The sequence below is a fragment of the Saccopteryx bilineata genome, chromosome 5 (assembly GCF_036850765.1).
Source record: "Saccopteryx bilineata isolate mSacBil1 chromosome 5, mSacBil1_pri_phased_curated, whole genome shotgun sequence".
Lineage (NCBI taxonomy): Eukaryota > Metazoa > Chordata > Mammalia > Chiroptera > Emballonuridae > Saccopteryx > Saccopteryx bilineata.
Genome location: NC_089494.1, coordinates 175,408,675 through 175,432,208, shown reverse-complemented (window position 1 = coordinate 175,432,208; position 23,534 = coordinate 175,408,675). Strand labels below are relative to the sequence as shown.

The 23,534-nt window shown below is 38.5% G+C and overlaps 1 protein-coding gene across 2 annotated transcripts in view; it reads left to right on the top strand.

Moving 5' to 3' along the window:
• The window catches only part of TET2 (tet methylcytosine dioxygenase 2), a 140,069-nt gene that overhangs the window by 102,958 nt on the left and 13,577 nt on the right, over positions 1-23,534 (top strand). For both annotated transcript variants that reach the window (XM_066233112.1, XM_066233113.1), the window contains one exon: positions 1,816-1,905. In XM_066233112.1, coding sequence (XP_066089209.1) covers positions 1,816-1,905 — 90 coding nt within the window. The remainder of the gene's footprint in view (positions 1-1,815; positions 1,906-23,534) is intronic.

The following is a 23,534-nucleotide window of genomic DNA, read 5'->3' as shown; positions in this document are numbered from 1 at the left end:
ATGAGCACAGATGAACAATATGGTATATTCCATTAATCTCTAACAAAGAATTTCATCTCTGAGATGATTCAACAAAATTTTTGCTAACCTAAAGACACATTATAAGTTACTAAGTTAGCATAATAATAACCATTATACCAAAGTAAGATAAAACTTGACCAACATGAACTCTTTATACCTATTGGCTTTTCTTTATGTTTTATGTTAACTCCAGTTAAAACTAAATGTTAAAACTTCAGTGCTGTAATTTTTTCTGTTGTAACTGATAATGGAAGTCATATTCATGACTGTCACATTCAGAAAAGACCGCTTCTAGTCACATTATCACATCCGGAGATTTGGTCATTTAGTTACTATACTGAGTACATTTAGAGTTTAATATAAAAGTATAATTGTAATAAATGAATACTGATCTCTTAATCAGATCACTTTGGCTTTTGTCTTTTCTCAATGTATATATTTCTCAAAATATAACTTTCAGGTTTGTATTAACTAACAACTTTTGGGTAGCATGCATTCTAGAGTATGCTAATTAAATAATTAGAAAATCTCAGTATATTTAACTTAGATGTGACCAAATTTTTATTTATTCTTCAAACCTTATAATTATCTTTCAAATTTTAAATGCAACTAAAATATGCATTGACACTATGGATATTATAATATTGATGTGTCCTAAATGAAAAATGTATTAACTTTATTATTCATGACTATAATAGTAAGTGGAAGTATAATAAAATGCAAAAATTCTTGAAATTCTGATATATTTTTTCATAGGATCATATTTTTAATAAATTATATTACTTTAAATGTGCTAGATGTCTTCTTTTCATAAGAAAAGAATGAATATTTAATAAGCCTAATGAAGAGTAGCAATTTTGCATACTGTCAGCCACTTTAATTCTCCACACTGGAGAGCCTTCTCATCACTGTCTTATAAATGTGTATCGCTCCAGCCAGGTTCCACGTAAACTACATCCAGAGAATGGCTAGAACACCCTCCCTCTGTTAGGTGGGGAGCTCCCCTCAGAAGCCTCACCTTCTCAAATGCAAATGAGTGTACCTCGGCCTGGTGGTTCCATCTCCCAAGAGGTTTAGAGAAATATGAACATGAAATGAGAACTTCTAAGGGTGATTAGAACAACTGAGTGTCACCACCTACAGTTCTAAAAAGCATATTACTTTGAAAAATCTGGTCTGTTTCGGGGAGGGAGTGTAACTGAACATGTTTCCTTGCAAGTAAACGTTACAAAGTTCCTCCTGTATACCACGTTCTAGTTCTGAAAGTTTTGTTTATATTTGAAGCATCTAGTCATTTTTCATTGTTATATGAAGAGATCATTTCAAATTTTGAAATGCTAGATTAATAAACATTTGAAAGTATAAAGATTAGAAATAGGCAAATTCAACCAAACACATCCTTTTAATTGCTTATCTTCCTTGGCAGCTAATTGGAGAGGGAGCAGAGAGTGTGAGCTCTTTAGGACCATGCCGTTTCATCCTCCTGACCATACTACCAGCATAAGCTTCTATTTATAAAATGCCAAATAGCAGCATGCAAAGTAGAAAGTTGATTAATCTTATGAAAATACTGTAGAGCTAGATATTTAATAGCACATGGAAAAGGAGGTACAGTAATATGCAGCCTGTACTTTCACTTACAAGAGGTGATGTTACGATGCTTTAGTTATTTAGTAAGAAGAGCAGTAAATAATGACTTGGATCTAAGATATGGGGGGATCTAACTGATAGTCTTTCTCATATACAACAAGAACGGATTTAGAATTAATATGCAGAATTACTCACTTGATACAGGAAGAGAAACTGGAGTCTCATTTACAAAACCTGTCCACTCTTATGGCACCGACATACAAGAAACTTGCACCAGATGCATATAATAATCAGGTAAGTTAAATAATTGAGAATGATTAACCATGTACTTATTATTGATGACCTACCTACCTACTTCCAAAATATTTTTGAAACAATGATTTTACTCTAATTGTTGAAGTTACCACAGTGTTCTGTTTTTGGTAAATAAAACGTATACCACTTTTAATCTGCACTTAAGCTTTTCAGTCTTACAATATCTACTAATCTGGTTCTGATATAAATAATTTTGTCTCTGTAAGCAGGCTTTGGTGACCAATTAAAATTATGTGGCCCAAACTATAGGTTCTAACCACTTTCTCTTTTCACAGAAAGTCTGTCATATAAAACTCTGTGTGTACTACTTTGTAAGATGCCAGATTTTGCTCCAAGCAAATATATATTTTTCCTATTTAATAAGTATGTTCTATCTACACTGTACCTATTTAGAAGGCTAGGCTTTCTAAAATATTTGTTCAGAAATACGAAGGTGGCAAAAGACTATAAAAGTCTTTCCTGTTTCAGTAATATCAAAAAGAGCATGGAATGAAAGCCTGTTACAAAACCAGATACTGTGCTTCATCAGTGTGGACATAAATATGAGCAGTGTAGATTTTCTGTCTCTACAGTGTCTTCTCTAGAAGAGACATAGCTATGTAAAATAGCAATTACAGAATAATACAGGAATAGCTGGGACAGAAGTATACATGCATTTCTGAAGAAACAAAGAGGTTCTCTCTGAAAGTAAAGTACAGATGTAAGGTCATAAATCCTTCAACTTCATCATAAAGTTAAGAAAGCTCCATTTTTGTAGCTTAAGTGTGTTTTGGAGGTGGGGGAAGTGAAGTGATTTAATTTAAAAAGGGTCACTCAACTAGCCAAGTAAGTGAACTATAACTTATATTTGTGAAGATTAAACTGTAAAAGAAGTAAGCTGTTGCAATCATTGGGCAAGAGATGATAAAGTCCTAAATTAAAGAAATGGCAATAGTGATAGAGAAAAGGAAGTAAGTAGGTGAAATAAATGAGATAGAACTTATAGAACTTAGTGATCAGTTGGATTTGAAGATGAGCAAAAGCAAATTTGAGATTCTACCAAATCTGGCTTGAATAGGTTGTTCTATTTGTATCAGGAATCAGTGAGGAAACGTAAATTTGGGCAATAGGAGGGGAACATGGTAAATTTTATTTTGGACATGCTAGGTTTTATATACTTCTGGAGTAATTATCTGGAAGATAGGAAGGAAAACCCAGGCTACCACTGCAGATCTGGGAGTTGTCAAAAATGCAGGAAGTAGTCGAAGTTGAGTATGTAGGTATGAATGCCTATTTTTCAGAGTAGAGATTATAAAGAGGAGAAAGCTAATGGTAATGATGGGGTTCTGGAGCACATCGACATTTTACGGGTAAGTGGAGAGAGAGAAACCAGTGAAATAAGTACTAGAAGTAGGAGCAGTGAAGTAGGAGAGGTTAAAGACTTTGAGGAAAGAGGGCGATATGGATGGAGGAAAACTGGAGGGCATGAGAAGTTATGGAGCAGAGTACACACCAGAAAGGGTTCCGGGAAGTATGGAGAGAAGCAGTGCATTTGGCAAACACTTAACATTGAAGACTAGTGAGATTAGATTAGGTTAATAGCAGAGACAGAAGACCAGCCCTAATAATGCTTCAGCCACTCTTATTTCAGTTACAGACTTTAACCCTTTTCTTAAACTTTGTGGACTTTAACACTTACCCTAAACTTCACCCCTTTTTTTTTAGTGGGAGCAAAGGAAGCAGATTTAACGATGATGGTCTGTTTTGTAAATTGTTTTATGTAACAATATAAGATTTTAGAAATATATGTGAATATCTATGAATATTATTTTAAATATTATTTATAATAGGACTAAAACTATTATTTTAAAACTTTACCTATTTTAGTTACCTGTGTTTAAACTTTACCTATTTTACCACAGAAAAGTGTGGGATGCTTTAAGTCCTGTTGAGAAAGAATTCTGGGTGAGAAATGCAATAAATCAAGCTATAAAAAGAAGAAAATGAATTGTCTATGTTGCTAAATTTTGTTTGGCTGCTTTCTATTGAATGAATTTTTTATAGGTACTATTAATCAAATGGTTTTAGCTGGGGAAAGGGACAGAATAACAAAGCATTGATGTTCTATTTACTCCTTTGATTCTCATTGTAGACTCTCATATATACCTGATTTACTCAGCATTTATCTTCTACTCTATTACATTTTCTTTGGAGTATTTTATGCAATTCTTGAATGTGGAGTACCCAAAATATAAAGGTACTCAAAAAATTTTAAGTTACAACAAAATGCTTATATATAACTCCTGAGATGGGTTTCAGTATTTATATATGAATAAATGTGTAGATGCACTAATCAATGGGCGTAAAGTTTCAGTTAAGCAAGATAAACTGTCAAGATCTGCTGTAAAACATGTGTTCTTATAGTCAACAATAATGTATTGTGGCCCTGGCCGGTTGGCTCAGCGGTAGAGCGTCGGCCTGGCGTGTGGGGGACCCGGGTTTGATTCCTAGCCAGGGCACATAGGAGAAGCGCCCATTTGCTTCTCCGCCCCCCTCCCCTCCTTCCTCTCTGTCTCTCTCTTCCCCTCCCGCAGCCAAGGCTCCATTGGAGCAAAGATGGCCCGGGCACTGGGGATGGCTCCTTGGCCTCTGCCCCAGGCACTAGAGTGGCTCTGGTCGCGGCAGAGCGACGCCCCGGAGGGGCAGAGCATCACCCCCCGGTGGGCGTGCCGGGTGGATCCCGGTCGGGCGCATGCGGGAGTCTGACTGTCTCTCCCCGTTTCCAGCTTCAGAAAAAAAAAAAATATTGTACACTTAAAATTTTGTTAGAAGGGTAGGTCTCATGTTAAGTGTTCTTACCACAGTAAAATAAAATTTAAGTACATACACACACTAAAATAGATGTAATGTCTATAAATTAATTCAATTAGTGGCTGTAAATGGATAGGATGGTTTTTATATTGCATGGTTGGTACTATTGGTAATGTTCACTTATGTGTCTTTAACATGGTTTAGAGATAATTTTTAAAAAAGTCATGTAGTCTTTCCACACAGTAAGTGGGAAGATGTTTTGAGTTATGGATGCTGTCAAGACCTGTCATTTGACCTTTGCCTGATTCTCCCAACTGGATATGTTGTCTTTATTTCTCATATCTGGATGTGTTTCCTTGCTTTATTCTCTGTTTTCTTAGTTAAAGTCTTATTTGCTCAAGTTAAGCTTCTTTGGTTCTTCAAAGCATTTCTTCTGTCAACTCCATGGAATTAGAACATAGTTATTCTCAGTTTAAATATTCTTTCTTTATATCTTCCCAGTAGACTTATATTTACTCAATCTTTTCTGTGGTTGTCTTAACATTAAATTTTAGGCCTGAATTAGCAGGCTCAAATCTCAAAATTATGGGCTTTCATCATATGTAGAGCTAAGATTTTAGACCAGTGCTATCCAAGAGAACTTTCTATAACAACAGAAATATTGTCTCTCTGTGCCATTTAATACGATAGCTGCCAGCCACACATGGTTATTAAACACTTGTTAGGTGGCTAGTGCAGTTGAATTAATGAGTTTTTATTTTTACTTTTGTTAGTTTAGATTTAAATAGCCACATGTAGCTAGTGGCTACCATATTGAATAGTACAGTTTTACATCATCACAAAGCCATGCATGTAGAACTGTCTTCCAGACGTGGAGATGAATTTTCAGTAATTCATTGACCAACCCCAGCATGGTATTTCTTATAAGCTGACATAAGTCTATCTAATGATCAACTAGATTTTCTATACATTTTTATTCAAGGGACAGAATGATGCTGACTAGACCACAGTATGGACTAAACAGTCACAAACCACACAGATATGAAAGAAAGTGGTAAACACCTTCACTTTCCTTTGGCCAGAGTTATCAGTTTCGATACACAAATATGCTATGTGAACCCAGTAGTAAATAATATTCAAGCCATCAAAAGACATCATGTTGTGAGTTCTGCTTCTAGGCATAATATACTTTTACACTGTAAGAAAAACAACACAATACATGAAACAATTTTTTTATACATAGGAGAAGAAAAAGTACAAGATAGTAATGTTAGAGAGAAAGGGAAATAAAAAAGGTCAATCTGTGATTACCATAATTTATTTCCTAAGGAGCACATTAGGCTTTAGGATGGAAGGAGGATCCTAAACAGACCCCCGGGTTATCTATGCATTAAGAAAACAAAGCTCAGAATATGGGCACGTAAGGTCATAGAATTCACAATTCAGAGTGCTAGGGAGGAAAAAACATTGAGAAGAGCTCCCAGTATCTGCAGAGGGTTCTGCTTGTATCTTCAGATGATTACGGAGCAGTGCACACCTGGGAAGAGATTACCATGGCTGCAGAAAGAACCAGCAAAACGAGCAGGCAGAATAGTCCCTTGGTTTTATACAGGATCAAGAAAGATTTAGTTAATACTTTTTTAGAAGGAAAATACCTATCAACTTGCAAAATGGCAAATAGCATATTCAGAATCTTAAGGCCTTGGTCGCAGAAGCAGATTATTCTGGTCGCATGTAAAGATGTTTAAAATCAAGACTTGAAAGCATCAGATTCCAAATAACAGCATCCCAGGACAAAGACTTGAAAAAATTTTAAAACATGGTAAAATTTATAATATCTATAATTCCATCAAAAATTACTAGGCATACAAAGAAACAAGAAAATATGACCCATAACAAGGACAAGGAAAAAAGAAATCAATAGAAATAGTTCCAGGAATGACATGATAACAATATATAGAGAAGGACATTAAAATACCTATCCCATACATATTCTATATAGGAAAGTATGAGCATGATAAAGAATGCTAACCTAAGAAGATATGAAAAAGACCCACATTATGCCTTGGCCAGTTGGCTCAGTGGTAGAGCATTGACCTAGCTTGTGAAGGTCCCAGATTTGATTCCCAGTCAGGGCACATAAGAGAAGCAACCATCTGCTTCTCCACTCCTCATCCTCCTCTTTCTCTCTCCCCCCCTTCTCTCTCTCTTCCCCTCCTGCAGCATGGCTCGATTGGTTTGAACGCATTGGCCTGGGTGCCGAGGGCGGCTCCAGGGAGCTTCTGCCTCAAGTACTAAAAATAACTTGGTTGTGAGCATGGCCCCAGATGGGTTGCCATGTGGATCCCAGGTGGGGCACATGTAGGAATCTGTCTTTCTATCTCCCATCCTCTCACTTGGGAAAAGAAGAAAAAATAAAAAGGCCCATATTAAACTTTCAGAAATGAAAAATGTATGGTATCTTGGTAAAAATATATACTAAATGCAATCAACAAGAGATTAGTGAACTGGAATACGTAGCAAAGTGAATTTCCAAAATGAAATAAAGAAAAAAATTGGAAAAAAAAGAATAGATCAATGATCTATTATAGATGAAACTAATTATTATACTAATATATCAAGAGTCCTAGAAGGAAGTAGGGTACAGAAAATTATTTAAAGAAATAATAGCTAGCCCTGGCCAGTTGGCTCAGCGGTGAATGTCGGCCCCGACCCAGCATGTAGAAGTCCCGAGTTCGAGTCCCGGTCAGGGAACACAGGAGAAGCGCCCATCTGCTTCTCCACCCTTCTCCCTCTCCTTCCTCTCTATCTCTCTCTTCTCCTCCCACAACCAAGGCTCCATTGGAGCAAAGTTGGCCCTGGTGCTGAGGACAGCTCTGTGGCCTCCACCTCAGGCACTAGAATGGCTCTGGTTTCAATGGAGCAACACCCCAGATGGGCAGAGCATCGCCCCCTGGTGGGCATGCTGGGTGGATCCCAGTAGGTCACATGCAGGACTCTGACTGTCTACCTGCTTCTAACTTTGGAAAAATACAAAGTAATAATAATAACAATGGCTAATTTTTTTTAAAATCTGTTAAAAATTATAGATGCATTGACCCCAGAAGCTCAGCAAGTCTCTAACAGGTTTAAAGAGACATGCAGTAAACTGCATAAAAGGTGCATAGAAATTAATTTACTTAGCCGATAATAAAGAGGAAAATATGAAAAGCATCGGGAGAATAAAAAAGACATGTCTAACAAGAAAAATAATAAATACAGGAGACCTCATATCAGAAAAACGATGCAAGAAAGAAGATAGAGGAGAAATATCTTTAAAGTACTGAAAGGAAAAAAACCTGTCAACTTAGAGAATCAGTGAAACAACTCTTAAAAAAGACAAAATAGTGACATCAGATAAATGGCACCGTGAGGGGTGCTCCTGATATCTCCCCCTGAAATTTCAACAAATTCAATAACTAGAGACAGTAAAACAATCTCAGGAGCTTCTGAAATACACATATACCAAACAAAGGTACGATTGGGTGAAAAGGTGGCTGAATATATAATCCACTCTGAAGGAAGTAAGACAGAGAATGGAGTATTTCGCTTTCCTCACTGATCTGAGGAAGGGCTGCTTTTGCTTGGAACTGAGAGGAAGGGAGGGCTAGGAGCAAGAGAAGAAGCTGGGCTAGGGCAGACAATCAAGCCGAGAAGAGAGCATGCTGGTTGTTCAGCCTGAGATCGCTGACACAGAGCTAGTGTGAACGGCAGATTCCAGCAGAGGTGGCCGAGCGGGTTGCCTGTGGAGACTGGCACTAGAGCAGCTTTGGGCTTTGTTCACTCCAGGTCTGCGATCTCGGGTGGTGTGCAAGTGGCTCCACCTGGCACCTCTGGCATGGGCACGTGCGTTCATGGACAGAGGGGCTAGGCTGGAGACTTATCAGCAGTAGACTTTTGTGTGGGCTGTAGCCAGAGTTTCTGTGTGGTCCTAGCTCCCCAACCAACAGCGCAGGAAGTACACAAGAGCCGGGATCCCTAGGCTTGTACCTGTGGGGGAGGCCTCCACCAGCCGATACAGATTACAAAGCACATTCTCACAGAGCACACCTCAGAGAGCACTGTGGAAGTGATGGGGGCTACGGGCTGGGTGCGCAAGCAGCTTGCTGCAGGCTACCAAATGGCACAAGGGAGAGGCCTGTGGAGCATTGAGGCAAACTAGACATACCTGGGGACCCTTAGAAAGGAACCTGACCAGCAGCTGACTCACTGCCCTGCCTGCTTACGCTGGTGGCTCTGGTTGACAAAGCCTTACCCAGAACTGTGCTTTGAGCGGACTTGGAGGAGGGACTTGGCAGCTCTTAGGACCTCTTGCTCTGCAAGGAGAGGCTGGGGCAACTTACCACTAGATGATACAGATTGCAAAGCACAGTCCCGCGGAGCAGACCTCAGAGAGCACTGCGGAAGTTGTGCGAGCTGGGCTGCAGGCTTCCCACAAGGGCACAAGGGAGAAGCGTGTGGAGATCAGACCTGCAGGGTGCTGAGGCAAACCAGACATACCCAGGGACCCTTAGAACAAAGCCTGACCAGCAGTCGGCTTACTGCCCCGCCTGCTTATGCTGGCGGCTATGGTTGACAAAGCCTTACACAGAACTGTGCTTTGAGTGGACCTGGAGGAGGGATGTGACAGCTCTTAGGACCTCTTGCTCTGCAAGCAGTGGCTGGGGCAACTTCCTGCCAGCCAATACAGATTACAAAATGTATTCCCGCAGAGCAGACCTCAGAGAACACTGCAGAAGTTGTGCAGGCTGGACTGCAGGCTTCTAAACAAGGCACAAGGGAAAAAGCCTGGGAAGAGTAGACCCACAGAGTGCTGAGGCATACTAGATATGCCCAGAGGCTCTTAGAAAGGCACCTGAAAGGCAGTTGCCTCCCTTCCCTGCCTGCTTACGCTGGTGGCTCTGGTTGGCAAATCCTTAACCAGACTGTGCTTACAGCGGGGCTGGAGGGGGGACTGGGCAGCTCTTAGTACCTCTTACTCTACAAGCAGTGGCTGGGACAACATCACAGCTGGGTCCCCAGGTGCTGGATCAAAAGGAGAGACATGAGGAGAGGCACCAGGCAAACTGACTCTCCCATTGTCAGAGCTGGCAAACCCTAACAAGCCCTGCCTACCAACGGGACTGAGGCCTAGTTTATGTCATTGCCATAGCGTCACATCAACTGCAAATCTCTAATCAAGAGTGCCACAGGGGCAAAACCTGTGGACAGCGCCAAGGGTCAAAAAGAAAAAGAAAAAAGAAGATAACCTCTCAAAACCAGGAAAAAATCATGTTTTTTATAACTTATTTTATTTCTTGCATTTTTCATCTTTTTTTCCCACTTTGGTCATTTTATCCTCTTTCCATCTTATTCTTTCCTTTTCATTTTGAACTTGATTACCCATAGGTGTGACATTTTCCATTCTTGTTTTTTTTTTTTAATGAGGGTTACATTTCAAAAACCTTAACACTTTTTTTCTTTATCTTTCTTTACTCTTTCACTTTTTTTTCTCATTCAATTGTCATTCACAAACAAATTATTTTATTCTAGATTCAAATTTTTTTGTGTGTCATTTTATGTTTCTTACTTCATTTTTTATCTCTTTGTCATTTTCTCCCAACTCAGGCTCTCCAGTCTATGTAGTTTTTGTTCCACTTAGCACAATAGAATTTTCATTTTTTCACTGTAATATTTTCAATTTTTTTAATCATCTCTTATCAGTGTTATTAACAATACCAGTCTCAAATCTCATTAAGGAAAAGGAAATCAAATATCATGGATACAAAGGACAGAGATGTAGCTCAAGACAGATGAGAAATCTACAGAAAAAAATTTCAATTGCTTGGAAACCTTGGAGTTAAGTGACAGAATTAAAAATTGAAGTCCTAAAAATACTCAGCGAAATACAAGAAACACAGAAAGGCAATTTAGAGAGCTCAAAAAACAATTCAATGAACAAAAAGAATCATCACCAAAAAAAATTGAACTATGAAGATGAATCAAACAGAGATGAAAAACTCAATTCATGAACTGAAAAATGAGGTAACAGGCTTAATTAATAGAACAGGCCAGATAGAGGAGAGATTAGTGACAAAGAAGACAGGCAACTAGAGACACTACAGAGAGAAGAGGAGAGAGACTCACGAATTTAAAAAAATGAGAAAGCCATACAAGAATTGTCTGACTCCATCAGAAAGAGCAACATAAGAATAATGGATATATCAGAAGGAGAAGAGAGAGAAAATGGAATGAAGAACATATTCAAACAAATAATAGATGAGAACTTCCCAAGCCTGTGGAAAGAATTAGTCTCAAATTCAAGAAGCAAACAGAACACTGAGTTATCTTAATCCCAACAAACCTACTCCAAAGCACATCATAATGAAATTATCACAAACCAATGACAAATTCTCAAGGCAGCCAGGGAAAAGAATACAGCATATAAAGGAAGGCTCATTAGATTATCATCATATTTCTCAGCAGAAACTCTATAAGCCAGAAGAGAGTGGACCCCAATATTTAAAGTTCTGAAAGAGAGGAACTTCCAGCCAAGAATACTATATCCATCAAATTTTTCTTCAAATACAAAGGAAAAATAAAAACATTCACAGATATAGAAAAAATGAGGGAATTTATCACCAGCAAACCCCCACATCAGGAAATACTAAAGGGGTTTATCCAACCAGATACAAAGAACAAAACAAAACTACAAGTAAAAGCTCCATCAAGATCACAATAAAAACAAGGTTAATCTGTGACAACAAAACCAAAAAAGGGGAGAGAACAAAGATTAACAGTAGCAAAGGAGGATGGAGTGCAGAAGCACTCATGAGATAATGTACTACAATGAACATGATATGTATCCTTTTATATTACTTAATGGTAACCACCCCTGAAAAAATCACCACAGAAACACATGGCTTAAAAAAAGAATAAACTGGGGAAGGAAGTATGGAATATAACCAAACAAAAACAAATAATAGAAAACCAAAGAGAAGAACCAAACAAGATACAAAGCTATCAGAAAGCAATATATAAAATGGCAATAGGAAACCCATAAGTGTCAATAATTATACTAAATGTAAATGGATTGCACTCACCAATAAATGGACAGAGTAGCAGAATGGATTAAAAAAGAAAATCCAACTGTATGCTGCCTTCAAGAAACACATCTGAGCTACAAGGATAAAAACATTTAAAGTGAAAGGTTGAAAAACGATTCTCCAAGCAAATATCCAAAGGAAAGCATGTGTAGCCATACTCATATCTAACAATGCTGACTACAAGACAGCAAGGGTAATCAGTGACAAAGATGGTCATTTCCTAATGATAAAGGGGACATTGAATCAGGAAGACATAACACTTCTTAATATATATGCACCAAACTAAGGAGCACCAAAATATATAAGACATCTACTAACTGACATAAAAATAAAATATGACAAAAATACAATCATATAGTGGTACCTTGAGATACGAGTTTAATTCGTTCTGTAACTGCACTCATAAGTCAGTCAACTCGTATATGAAACAAATTTCTTCCATTTAAAATAACTGAAATAGATATAATCCGTTCCAGCCCTGTGAAACATCCCCAAACCATCCTAAATTATGAAAAAAACATGTTTTTAATTAAGAAACACACATGTATTCTTTACCAATGCATAACAAAATATATGAAATAAAAGAAAAAATTGTTATTTAGTACTGTATTCTTACCTTGGAGACTGACGAGTGCAACTAACAGGTGAATGGCGGAGGAGGAGGGAGGGAAGAAGGGATGCAGGCACTGTAGACACATAAACTAAAACTGCACTTTCTTAACACTAAATGTAAACTAAAACTGCATTTTCTTTACTTTAAACAAAACTAAGACTGCACTTTCTTTACTTAAAATGAAACCACAAACACTTAATTTTTAAAAATGCACATAACTTTAAACTTAACCTAAGCTTAACATTACGTGTTTTTCATTTAATCATCACCGGTTTTTGCCTTTTTGGCTGCACTTTTGGCATTTTCACTTGCAGGACTTTTAAATAAAAATCTATCCAAAGAGATTTGCTTTAGCCTGCCTTTTAAAATGTTATGGAAATGTGACAAACAAGTGTCATTAAAAAGTGCTTGAAGCACAACCAGTTGAAACTTTTTCTAGGTGTTTCTTTTCAATGAAACTTGAAAGCTTCTCCCACATTGCCTGGTTGAAACTTTCTGAGTGTTTCTTTTCAATGAAACTTGAAAGCTTCTCCCACATTGCCAGCATGTTTTTAATTTCACTTGTAGAAATCACTTCCTCCGACTCTACCTCTTCCTCATTACTAATCTCTTGCAGAAGCTCAGTATGTTGCATCATCTGTTGCTCCTTCAACTCCTCAGTAGAGAGTTCCTCCTCATGTTCCTCAACGAACTTGTTTACATCACCCTTAACTACCTCCAGACCCATCGACTTTCCGAGGAACATAATCTCCTCCAACGCTTCTACCTCGGTCTTGGTCTCTGGTTCAAATCCTTCAAAGTCCCTGTCTGCAACATCAGGCTATAACTTTTTCCATGCTGAGCTCAAGGTTCTTCTTGTAACCTCTTGCCATGCCAAGTCAATAATGCATAAACGTATCAGGATGTTGTAGTGATCTTTCCAAAACTCTCGAAGGGTTAGATTTGTATTTTCAGTCACCTCAAAGCAGTGGCGGAACAAGTGCTTTGTGTAAAGCTTTTTAAAGTTTTAAATGACCTGCTGATCCATAGGTTGCAAGATTGAAGTCGTGTTGGGTGGGAGGTAGAGGACTTTCACAAATTTGACTCATCAAGAATGTCATCTTCAAGACCAGGTGGGTGGGCTGGAGCATTTTCAAGGATTAGTAAAGCTTTCATCGGTAGTTTATTTTCTTGACGATATTTCTTCACTGCAGGACCAAAGACAAGTTTTACCCATTCAATAAAAACTGCCGCGTAACCTATGCCCTACATTGGCATGCCACATAATCTACAGTTTTTCTTTAAGAATCTTGTGAGTCTTAAAGGCTTGAGGATTTTTGGAATGATACACTAGCCTTGGCTTTACTTTACAGTCACTGCTAGCATTTGCACACAATGCAAGGGTCAGATGGTCCTTCATGGGTTTATGGCCTGGCAGCTTCTTCTCCTCTGCAGTGATGAAAGTCCTCCGGAGCATTTTTTTTTCCAAAACAATCCTGCTTTGACAGAGTTGAACACTTTAGGGGGATGTAGCCTTCCTTTGTGTTAAGCGCAGCAAAGCATGCAATGTACTCCTCAGCTGCCTTAACATACGTCAGCACTCGCAGCTTCACCATGCCTCACACCAGTGGATGCCAGATCTCGTCTTAAAATTTTCAAACAAGCCGTGACTTGCCTCAAACATATCTTCTGCCTCTTTATTCTTTAATTAATTTTAATGGGGTGACATTGGTAAATCAGGGTACATATGTTCAGAGAAAACATCTCTAGGTTATTTTGACATTTGATTATGCTGCATTCCGATCACCGAAAGTCCAATTGTCTTCCATCACCTTCTAACTGGTTTTCTTCGTGCTTCTCCCCTCCGCCAACGTCCTCCCTCCCCTCCCCCCACCCGGTAACCCCCACACTCTTGTCCATGTCTCTGAGTCTCATTTTTATGTTCCACCTATGTATGGAATCATATAGTTCTTAGTTTTTTCTGATTTACTTATTTTGATCAGTATAATTTTATCAAGGTCCATTCATGTTGTTGATCCGATGTCATCATTTCTTATGGCTGAGTAGTATTCCATAGTATATATGTACCAAAGCTTTTTAATCCACTCGTCCACTGACAGACACTTGGGCTGTTTACAGATCTTCGCTATTGTGAACAATGCTGCCATAAACATGGGGGTACATTTCTTCTTTTCAAGCAATGCTATGGTGTTCTTGGGGTATATTCCCAAAAGTGGCATAGCTGGGTCAAAAGGCAGTTTGATTTTTAATTTTTTAAGGAATCTCCATACTGTTTTCCACAGTGGCTGCAGCAGTCTGCATTCCCACCAGCAGTGCAGGAGGGTTCCCTTTTCTCCACATCCTCGCTAGTACTTATTCTATGTTGTTTTGTTGATGAGCGCCATTCTGACTGGTGTGAGATGATATCTCATTCTGGTTTTAATTTGCATTTCTCTAATGAATAGTAATGTTGAGCATATTTTCATATGCATCTTGGCCATCTGTACGTCCTCTTTGGAGAAGTGTCTATTCATTTCTTTCGCCCATTTTTTGATTGGATTGTTTGTCTTCCTGGCATTGAGTTTTACAAGTTCTTTATAAATTTAGGTTATTAACCCTTATCAGATGTATTGTCAAATATATTCTCCCATTATGTAGTTTGTCTTTTTATTCTGTTCTTATTGTCTTTAGCTGTGCAGAAGCCTTTTAGTTTGATATAGTTCCATTTGTTTATCCTGTCTTTTATTTCACTTGCCCGTGGAGATAAATCGGCAAATATATTGCTGCGAGAGATGTCAGAGAGCTTACTGCCTATGTTTTCTTCTAAGATGCTTATGGTTTTACAGCTTACATTTAAGTCTTTTATCCATTTTGAGTTTATTTTATGAATGGTGTAAGTTGGTGGTCTACTTTCATATTTTTGCAGATAGCTGTCCAATTTTCCCAACACCATTTGTTGAAGAGGCTGTCTTTACTCCAATGTATGCTCTTACCTCTTTTGTCAAATATCAGTTGTCCATAAAAGTGTGGGTTTATTTCTGGGTTCTCAGTTCTGTTCCATTGATCTATATGCCTATTCTTATGCCAGTACCAAGCTGTTTTGAGTACAATGGCCTTATAATATAACTTGATATTCGGAAGTGTGATACCTCCCACTTTATTCTTCCTTTTCAAGATTGCTGAGGCTATTCCTGTTGTCTTTTGGTTCCATATAAATTTTTGGAATATGTGTTCTATATTTTTGAAGTAAGTTATTGATATTCTAATTGTTATTGCATTGAATTTATAAATTGCTTTGGGTAATATAGATATTTTAATGATGTTTATTCTTCCTAACCATGAGCACGGTATATGCTTCCACTTGTTTGTATCTTCCCTGATTTCTTTTATCAATGTTTTATAATTTTCCAAGTATAAGTCTTTAATCTCCCTTGAATTTATTCCTAGCTACTTTATTTTTTTGGTTGCAATGGTGAAGAGTATTGCTTCCTTAATTTCTCTTTCTGACAGTTCATTTTTAGTGTATAAAAATACTTCTGATTTATGAGTATTAATTTTATATCCTGCCACCTTGCTAAATTCATTTATCAGGTCCAGTAGTTTTTAGACTGAGACTTTAGGGTTTTTTATATACAATATCATATCATCTGCAAATAATGATAGTATTACTTCTTCTTTTCCAATTTGGATGCCTTTTCTTTCTTTTTCTTGTCTGATTGCTGTGGCTAGGACTTCCAGAACTATGTTGAATAAGAGTGGTGAAAGGGGGCACCCCTGCCTTGTTCCTGATCTTAAGGGGATTGCTTTTAATTTTTGCCCATTGAGTATGATGTTAGCTGTGGGTTTGTCATAGATGGCCTTTACCATGTTGAGGTATGTTCCCTGTATTCCCACTTTGCTGAGAGTTTTAATCATGAATGGGTGCTGGATTTTATCAAATCTTTTTTTTGCATCTATTGAAATTATCATGTGATTTTTCTCCTTCCTTTTGTATATGTGATGAATCACATTGATTGATGAATATTGTACCAGCCTTGCCTCTCAAGAATAAATCCCACTTGATCATGGTATATGATTTTTTTCATATATTGCTGGATCCAGTTTGCTAATACTTTGTTGAGGATTTTAGCATCTAAATTTTTCAGGGATATTGGCCTATAATTTTCTTTCTTTGTGTTGTCTTTGCCTGGTTTTGGAATCAGAATTATACTCGCCTCATAAAAGGAGCTTGGAAGTCTTCCTGTTGAATTTTTTGAAATAACTTGAGAAGAATAGGAGTTAGTTCTTCTTTGAATATTTGGTAGAATTCTATTGAAGCCATCAGGCCCAGGAATTTTCTTTTTTGGGAGTTTTTTGATAATGTTTCGATCTCATTTGTTGTAATCGATCTGTTTAGGTTTTCTGATTCTTCCAGATTAATTTTTGGAAGATTATATGTCACAAGGAATTTGTCCATTTCATCTAGGTTGTCTAGTTTTTTGGCGTACAGCTCTACATAGTATTTTCTTACAATATTTTGTATTTCAGTTGTGTCAGTTGTTATTTCTCCACTCTCATTTCTAATTTTATTTATTTGAATCCTCTCTTCTTCTTTTTTTTTTTTTTTTTTTTTTTTTTTTTTTTTTTTTTTTTTTTTTTTTGTGAGTCCATCTAAAGGTTCATCAATCTTGTTTGCCTTTTCAAAGAACCAGCTGCTGGTTTTGTTGATCCTCTGTATTGTTTCTTTAGCCTCTATGTCATTTATTTCTGCTCTGATCTTTATTATTTCCTTCCTTCTACTATATTTGGACTTTACTTACTGTTATTTTTCTAGTTCTTTTAGATGCAGGGTCAAGTTGTTTATTTGAGCTTTTTCTAGCTTCTTGAGGTATGCCTCTAATGCTATGAACTTCCCCCTCAGGACTGCTTTTTCTGTGTCCCATAAATTTTGAATTGATGTATGCTCGTTATCATTCATTTCTAGGAATTTTTTAATTCCTTCTTTGATCTCATTTTTAACCCATTTGTTATTTAATAACATGCTATTTAGTTTCCAAGTGTTTGAGTATTTTTTGGTTTTTCTGTTTTGATTGATTTCTAGTTTCATGCCATTGTGATCAGAGAAAGTTTTCGATATGATTTTAATCTTCTTAAATTTGTTGTGCCCTAACATGTGGTCTATCCTAGAGAATGTACCATGAGCACTTGAAAAGAATGTATATTCTGCTGCTTTAGGGTGAAAGGTTCTGAAGATAACTATTAAATGGAGTTGATCTAGTATGTTCTTTAAGTGTGCTGTTTCTTCATTAATTTACTTTCTTGAGGATCTATCTAGTGATGTTAGTGGAGAATTGAAATCTCCTACTATTATGGTATTGTTGATCTCGCCCTTTAAATCCATCCATCAAAGTCTGCCTTATATATTTAGGTGCTCCTATATTAGATACATAGATATTTATAACGGTTATATCTTCCTGTTGCTTTGCTGCCTTTATCATTATGCATCGGCCTGGCATGCAGGAGTCTCGGGTTTGATTCCCAGCCAGGGCACACAGGAGAAGCGCCCATCTGCTTCTCCATCCCTCCCCCTCTCCTTCCTGTCTGTCTCTTCCCCTCGCACAGCCAAGCCTCCATTGGAGCAAAGTTGGCCCAGGTGCTGAGGATGGCTCTGTGGCCTCTGCCTCAGGCACTAGAATGGCTCTGATTGCAGCAGAGCGACGCCCCGGATGGGCAGAGCATAGCCCCCTGGTGGGCATGCTGGGAGGATCCCGGTTGGGAGTATGTGGGAGTCTGACTGCCTCCCCATTTCCAGCTTCAGAAAAATACAAAAAGGAAAAAAAAAGTCCATTTTGTCTGATATAAGTATTGCTACCCCAGCTTTTTTTCATTTCCATTTGCGTGAAATATTTTTTTCGATCCTTTTCTCTTCAGTCTATGTGCATCTTTTAAGGTGTGTCTCTTGTAGACAGCATATGTATGGGTCCTGTTTTCTTATCCACGCAGCTACCCTATGTCTGTTGATCGAATCATTTAATCCATTTACATTTAAGGTTATTATTGATATGTAGTTGTTTATTGCCATTTTATTCTTTAAAACTGTATTCCTCATAGAGTCGACCTGGAAATGCTGAGGTCTCCGGTTCGAAACCCTGGGCTTGCCTGGTCAAGGCCCATATGGGAGTTGATTCTTCCAGCACCTCCCCCTTCTCTCTCTCTCTGTCTCTCCCTCTCCTCTCTAAAATAAAATAAAAAAAGAAAAAAGAAAACTGTATTCCTCATTTGCCATATTCTTTTTCTCCTTTGATCTGTTTACAACAGGCCCCTTAGCATTTCTTGCAGCCTTGGTTTCATTGTAGTGAATTTTTTGAGTTTTGTTTTTTTTTGGTCTGGAAAGCTTTTTATTTCTCCTTCAATTTTAAACCATAGCCTTGCTAGATAAAGTAGTATTGATTGTAGGCTCTTGTTCTACATTACTTTGAATATTTCTTGCCATTCTCTTCTGGCCTCAAGTGTTTCTGTTAAGAAGTCAGAAGTCATCCTTATGTGGGCTCCTTTGTAGGTGATAGTCTTCTTTTCTCTAGAAGCTTTTAATATTTTCTCTTTATCACTTAGCTTTGGTATTTTAATTATGATGTGTCTTGATGCATTCTTTGGTTTCTCTTTAATAGAGTTCTCTGTGCTCTTGAACTTGTGAGATGTTTTCCTGCCTTAATCGAGGGAAGTTTTCAGCTATGATATGTTTGAACTAAGTCTCTATCCCTTTTTCTTTCTCTTCTTCTTCAGGAACCCCTATGATGCGGATGTTATTTCTCTTCATGTTGTCACAGATCTGTCTTAGAATTTCCTCAGACTTTTTGAGTCTCTTTTCTTTTTTCTGCACTGTTTCTCTGCCCTTATTTATCTTGTCCTCTAACTCGCTGATTCAGTTCTCAGCTTCATCCATTCTGCTTTTAATTCCTTCCATTGTGTTCTTCATTTCTGTTATTGTATTTGTCATTTCTGACTGATTCTTTTTTATTATTTCAATGTCCTTTTTTATATTTGCTATCTATTTAGGTATTCCTAATGACCATCTATTGTTTTTCTAATATCTTTGAGCATCCTAACAATCATTATTTTAAACTCTGCATCTGCTAATTTGGTTATATCTGACTCATTCAGGTCCTTTTTTGAGGATTTCTCTTGTTTCATTTCTTTTGCATTTCTCTGCTTTCTCATTTTGTCTGTGTAGAAGAAGGTTTTGGCCACTGGAGTTCACTGGTGTGGCCTCTGTGTTCCCTAGGTGTGGTCTGTCTGTAGGCCCACCACCCCCTCTGCTGTTGCTGCCTAGGGCGTTCGGGTATGGCATTGCCGGTGCCTGCCCACTGGGGCTGTTGCTGTGGTTTCTGCCTTTCCTTCACAGGAGTGGCTGTGATCACATGCTCTGTTGTACAAGCCTTGGTGGCCTTCGCCTTCGCTCCACCCTTTCAGGTGATGTTATGTTTGGCCTTGAGGGCAGGGGTGAGCACCTTTGCTCAGCTGTGGGTCTCCGCCTGATTCCAGGCTTTCACCCCGCCCTTGCAGGAGGAGCCCGCTCGTGGGACGGCTGCAAGCCTTGGCTCCACAGGCTGGGCGGGACTGCATGCCCATGCCCAGTAGCGGGACTCTGCCTGTTCTGGACTTTTGGCTCCACCCCCACGGGAGGAGCCAGCTCCCAAGTCAGGTCTCAAGCCTCAGTTCCGCCGGCAGGGCAAGGCTGTACTCCTGCACCCTTGCTCACGGGTGGGTCTTCGTCCCTTCTGGGGCTTCTGCCCTTCTTCTGCAGGCTGGATTGCAGGTGGTCTGCAGCTGGTCTTGACCTATTCTGCATGTCCCCTCCTCCCCAGACGGGAAGACTGAGCACACATCTGGGCCTCAGTGGTGGCCAGCGAGCTTCTGCCCTTGCCAAAAGAACCGCGCTTCTGCATCCCAGCTCCTCCCACCCTCGGGCAAGCCCTCATCCGTATGGGTGGGGGCACTGCAGCTTAGACCCTAAGACTCACTACGGTAGTCCACAAAGCTCCCTCCTTCTAAGCGACTCTGCTCTGAGTGCCACAGGAAAGCTTGTTTGGCTGGTGTCCTGCTTCCCTTTGCTGGTATTGCTGTTTCCAGGGGAAATATTCACTTCAGATTTGGGGAGGGATTCGTCCCAGAGGTTAGGATGTCTGTCTCTCAAAATGTTTCTCCCTGTGCCTCCTAGATTACACTCTGTTCCAGCTACTCTGGTCCTCTCTTCTCTCCCATCCCCCGGAGCCCCGGGTGAGTGGTTGTGAGAGAGGTTTTTAGCATGGTCCTTTTAAGAAGAATCCTGGGTCTGAGAAATCAGTCTCTTTCTCACAAACAGTATCCTGTCTTGTTTCCAGCTAAATACTGTCCATATGCCTCTTCTAGGCTCTGGGGCTGCAGGCTGGGGCTTTGTTCCTGGGACTCAGGACCCTCTCTCTGCTAAACTCACTTCCAGCCACGCGAGTCTCTCCTGGCTGCCGTTCGCTCCGGGGAGCTGGGCAGCCCTCTCCACGTTTCTGCTTTTCCTACCAGTCTCAGTGTGCCTTCTTCAGTGTTCCTTGGTTGAAGAGTCCTCTTAGTTTAGTCCAAAGTTGGTTTTTCCGGATGATGGTTCTGGAGGTGGAAGTTAGTCCGTCGGTCTACTCCATCTCCATCTTGTCTTCCCTGCTGCTTCTTTTGAGGTTGATGGTTCGTTCTTCAAGTCACTGTGAATAATATGTGCCTTTTTGCATATTACAGTCTCTGTCACTGTATCTCCTTCCAGCTCTTTTTCTTTCATCCACACCAGCAGAAGCTTCTCCATTTCTTCATGGATATTTGTACTTAATTGGGACAGAATTGTAGTTCCTTTTGCTGGATTTGTACTTTTGATGGCATCCTTTTGTTTAAGGATAGTACAAATTGTAGATGTATTGTGGGCGTACAGCCTTGTCAGTTCAATCACTTGTACACCACGCTCATGTTTTTCTATTCTTTCTTTCTTTACTTCTATCAGCATCATTCTCATCTTCTCACCACTATTTTTTACACTCACTTTCTTCAGCCCTATGATAATACACAAAATGTTAGTAAAAAATGCTAAAGTGATGCAAGAACGAGTACAGCGCACGATATTTGACTTGATTCTACAGGTAACACGTGAGAAAGAATGAGATGCTGGTGTTGTGCTTCCGATACTGGACCTGAGCACCAATGCATCAACTAGTGGCAGCTGCCCAAATCACGACTCATACCTTGGAATTTTGCTCGGATCTCGAACAAAAATACAGACCGAGTCATAGCTCGTATCTTAAAAAAGTTCATACATTAGTCTGCTCATATTTTAAGGTACCACTGTACTTGGAGACCTCAATACACCATTGATGGCTCTAGATCATTTATTCAAACAGAAAATCAATAAAGAAATGTCAGCCTTAAACAAAACACTAGAACAATTGATATGATGACATCTACAGGACATTTCCATCCCAACACCAGAGTATACATTTTTCTCCAGTGTATATGGAACATTCTCAAGATTTGACCATATGTTGGGCCACAAAACTAACATCAACAAATTCAGAAAATATACCAAGCATATTCTCTGACCATACATCTTTGAAACTAAAATTCAACTACAAAAAGGAAGTAAACAAACACCAAAAAATATGGATATTAAACAACGTACTTCTAAAATATGAGTGGGTCAAAGAAGAAATAAAAGCTGAGATCAAAAGATACATACACACAAAGAAAAATGACAATATGACATATCAGAATCTTTGGGATGCAGCTAAAGCAATAATAAGAGGGAAGTTCATATCACTACAGGCCTATATGAACAAACAAGAGAGACCATGTAAACAACTTCACATCTTAAGGAACTAGAAGAAGAAGAACAAAGGCAACCCAAAAGCAGCAGAAGAAAGGAAATAATAAAAATCAGAGCAGAAATAAATGAAATAAAGAATAGAAAAACTATAGAAAAAATCAATAAAACAAGGAGCTCATTCTTTGGAAAGATCAACAAAATTGACAAACCCTTGGCTAGACTCACTAAGGAAAAAAGAGAGAGGACCCATATAAACAAAATCCAAAATGAAAGAGGAGAAATCACCACAGATATTATAGACATACAAAGAATTATTATAATACTGTGAAAAACTATATGCCACCAAATTCAATAATCTAGAGGAAATGGATAAATTCCTAGAACAATACAGTCTTCCTAGACTGAGTCATGAAGAAGTAGAAAGCCTAAACAGACCCATAAGCAGAGAGGAAATGGAAACAACTATCAAAAACCTCCCAAAAAATAAAAATCCAAGGCCAGATGGCTATACTAGTGAATTCTATCAAACATTCAAAGAAGACTTGGTTCCTATTCTACTCAAAGTCTTTCAAAAAATTGAAGAAGCAGCAATACTTTCAAACATTTATGAGGCCAACACAACTGTCATAATCAAAACCTGGCAAGGACAAAACAAAACAAAAAAAACTGCAGACCAATATCTCTAATGAATACAGACGCAAAAATACTAAACAAAGTACTAGCAAATCGAATATAACAATACATAAAATAATTCATCATGATCAAGTGGGATTCACCCCAGAATCACAAGGATGATTCAACATACGTAAAACAGTTAAAGTAATACACCATATCAACAAAACAAAGAACAAAAACCATATGATCCCATCAATAGATGCAGAAAAGGCATTCAATAAAATACAACACCATTTTATATTTAAAACACCTCAACTAAATGGGTATAGAAGGAAATATCTCAACTTAATAAAGGCCATTTATGACAAACCATCAGCTAACATCATATTAAGTAGCATAAAAATGAGGACTTTCCCTCTTAAAACAGGAACAAGACAGGTTGTGTACTCTCTCCACTGTTATTTAACGTAGTGCTGGAAGTTCTAGCCAGAGCAATCAGACAAGAGAAAGAAATAAAAGGCATTTATATTGGAAAAGAAGAAGTAAAGGTTTCACTTTTTGCAGATGATATGATCCTATACATCGAAAACCCCAAAGACTCCACAAAAAGACTACTAGAAACAATAAACCAATACAGTAAAGTCACAGGATACAAAATTAATATACAGAAGTC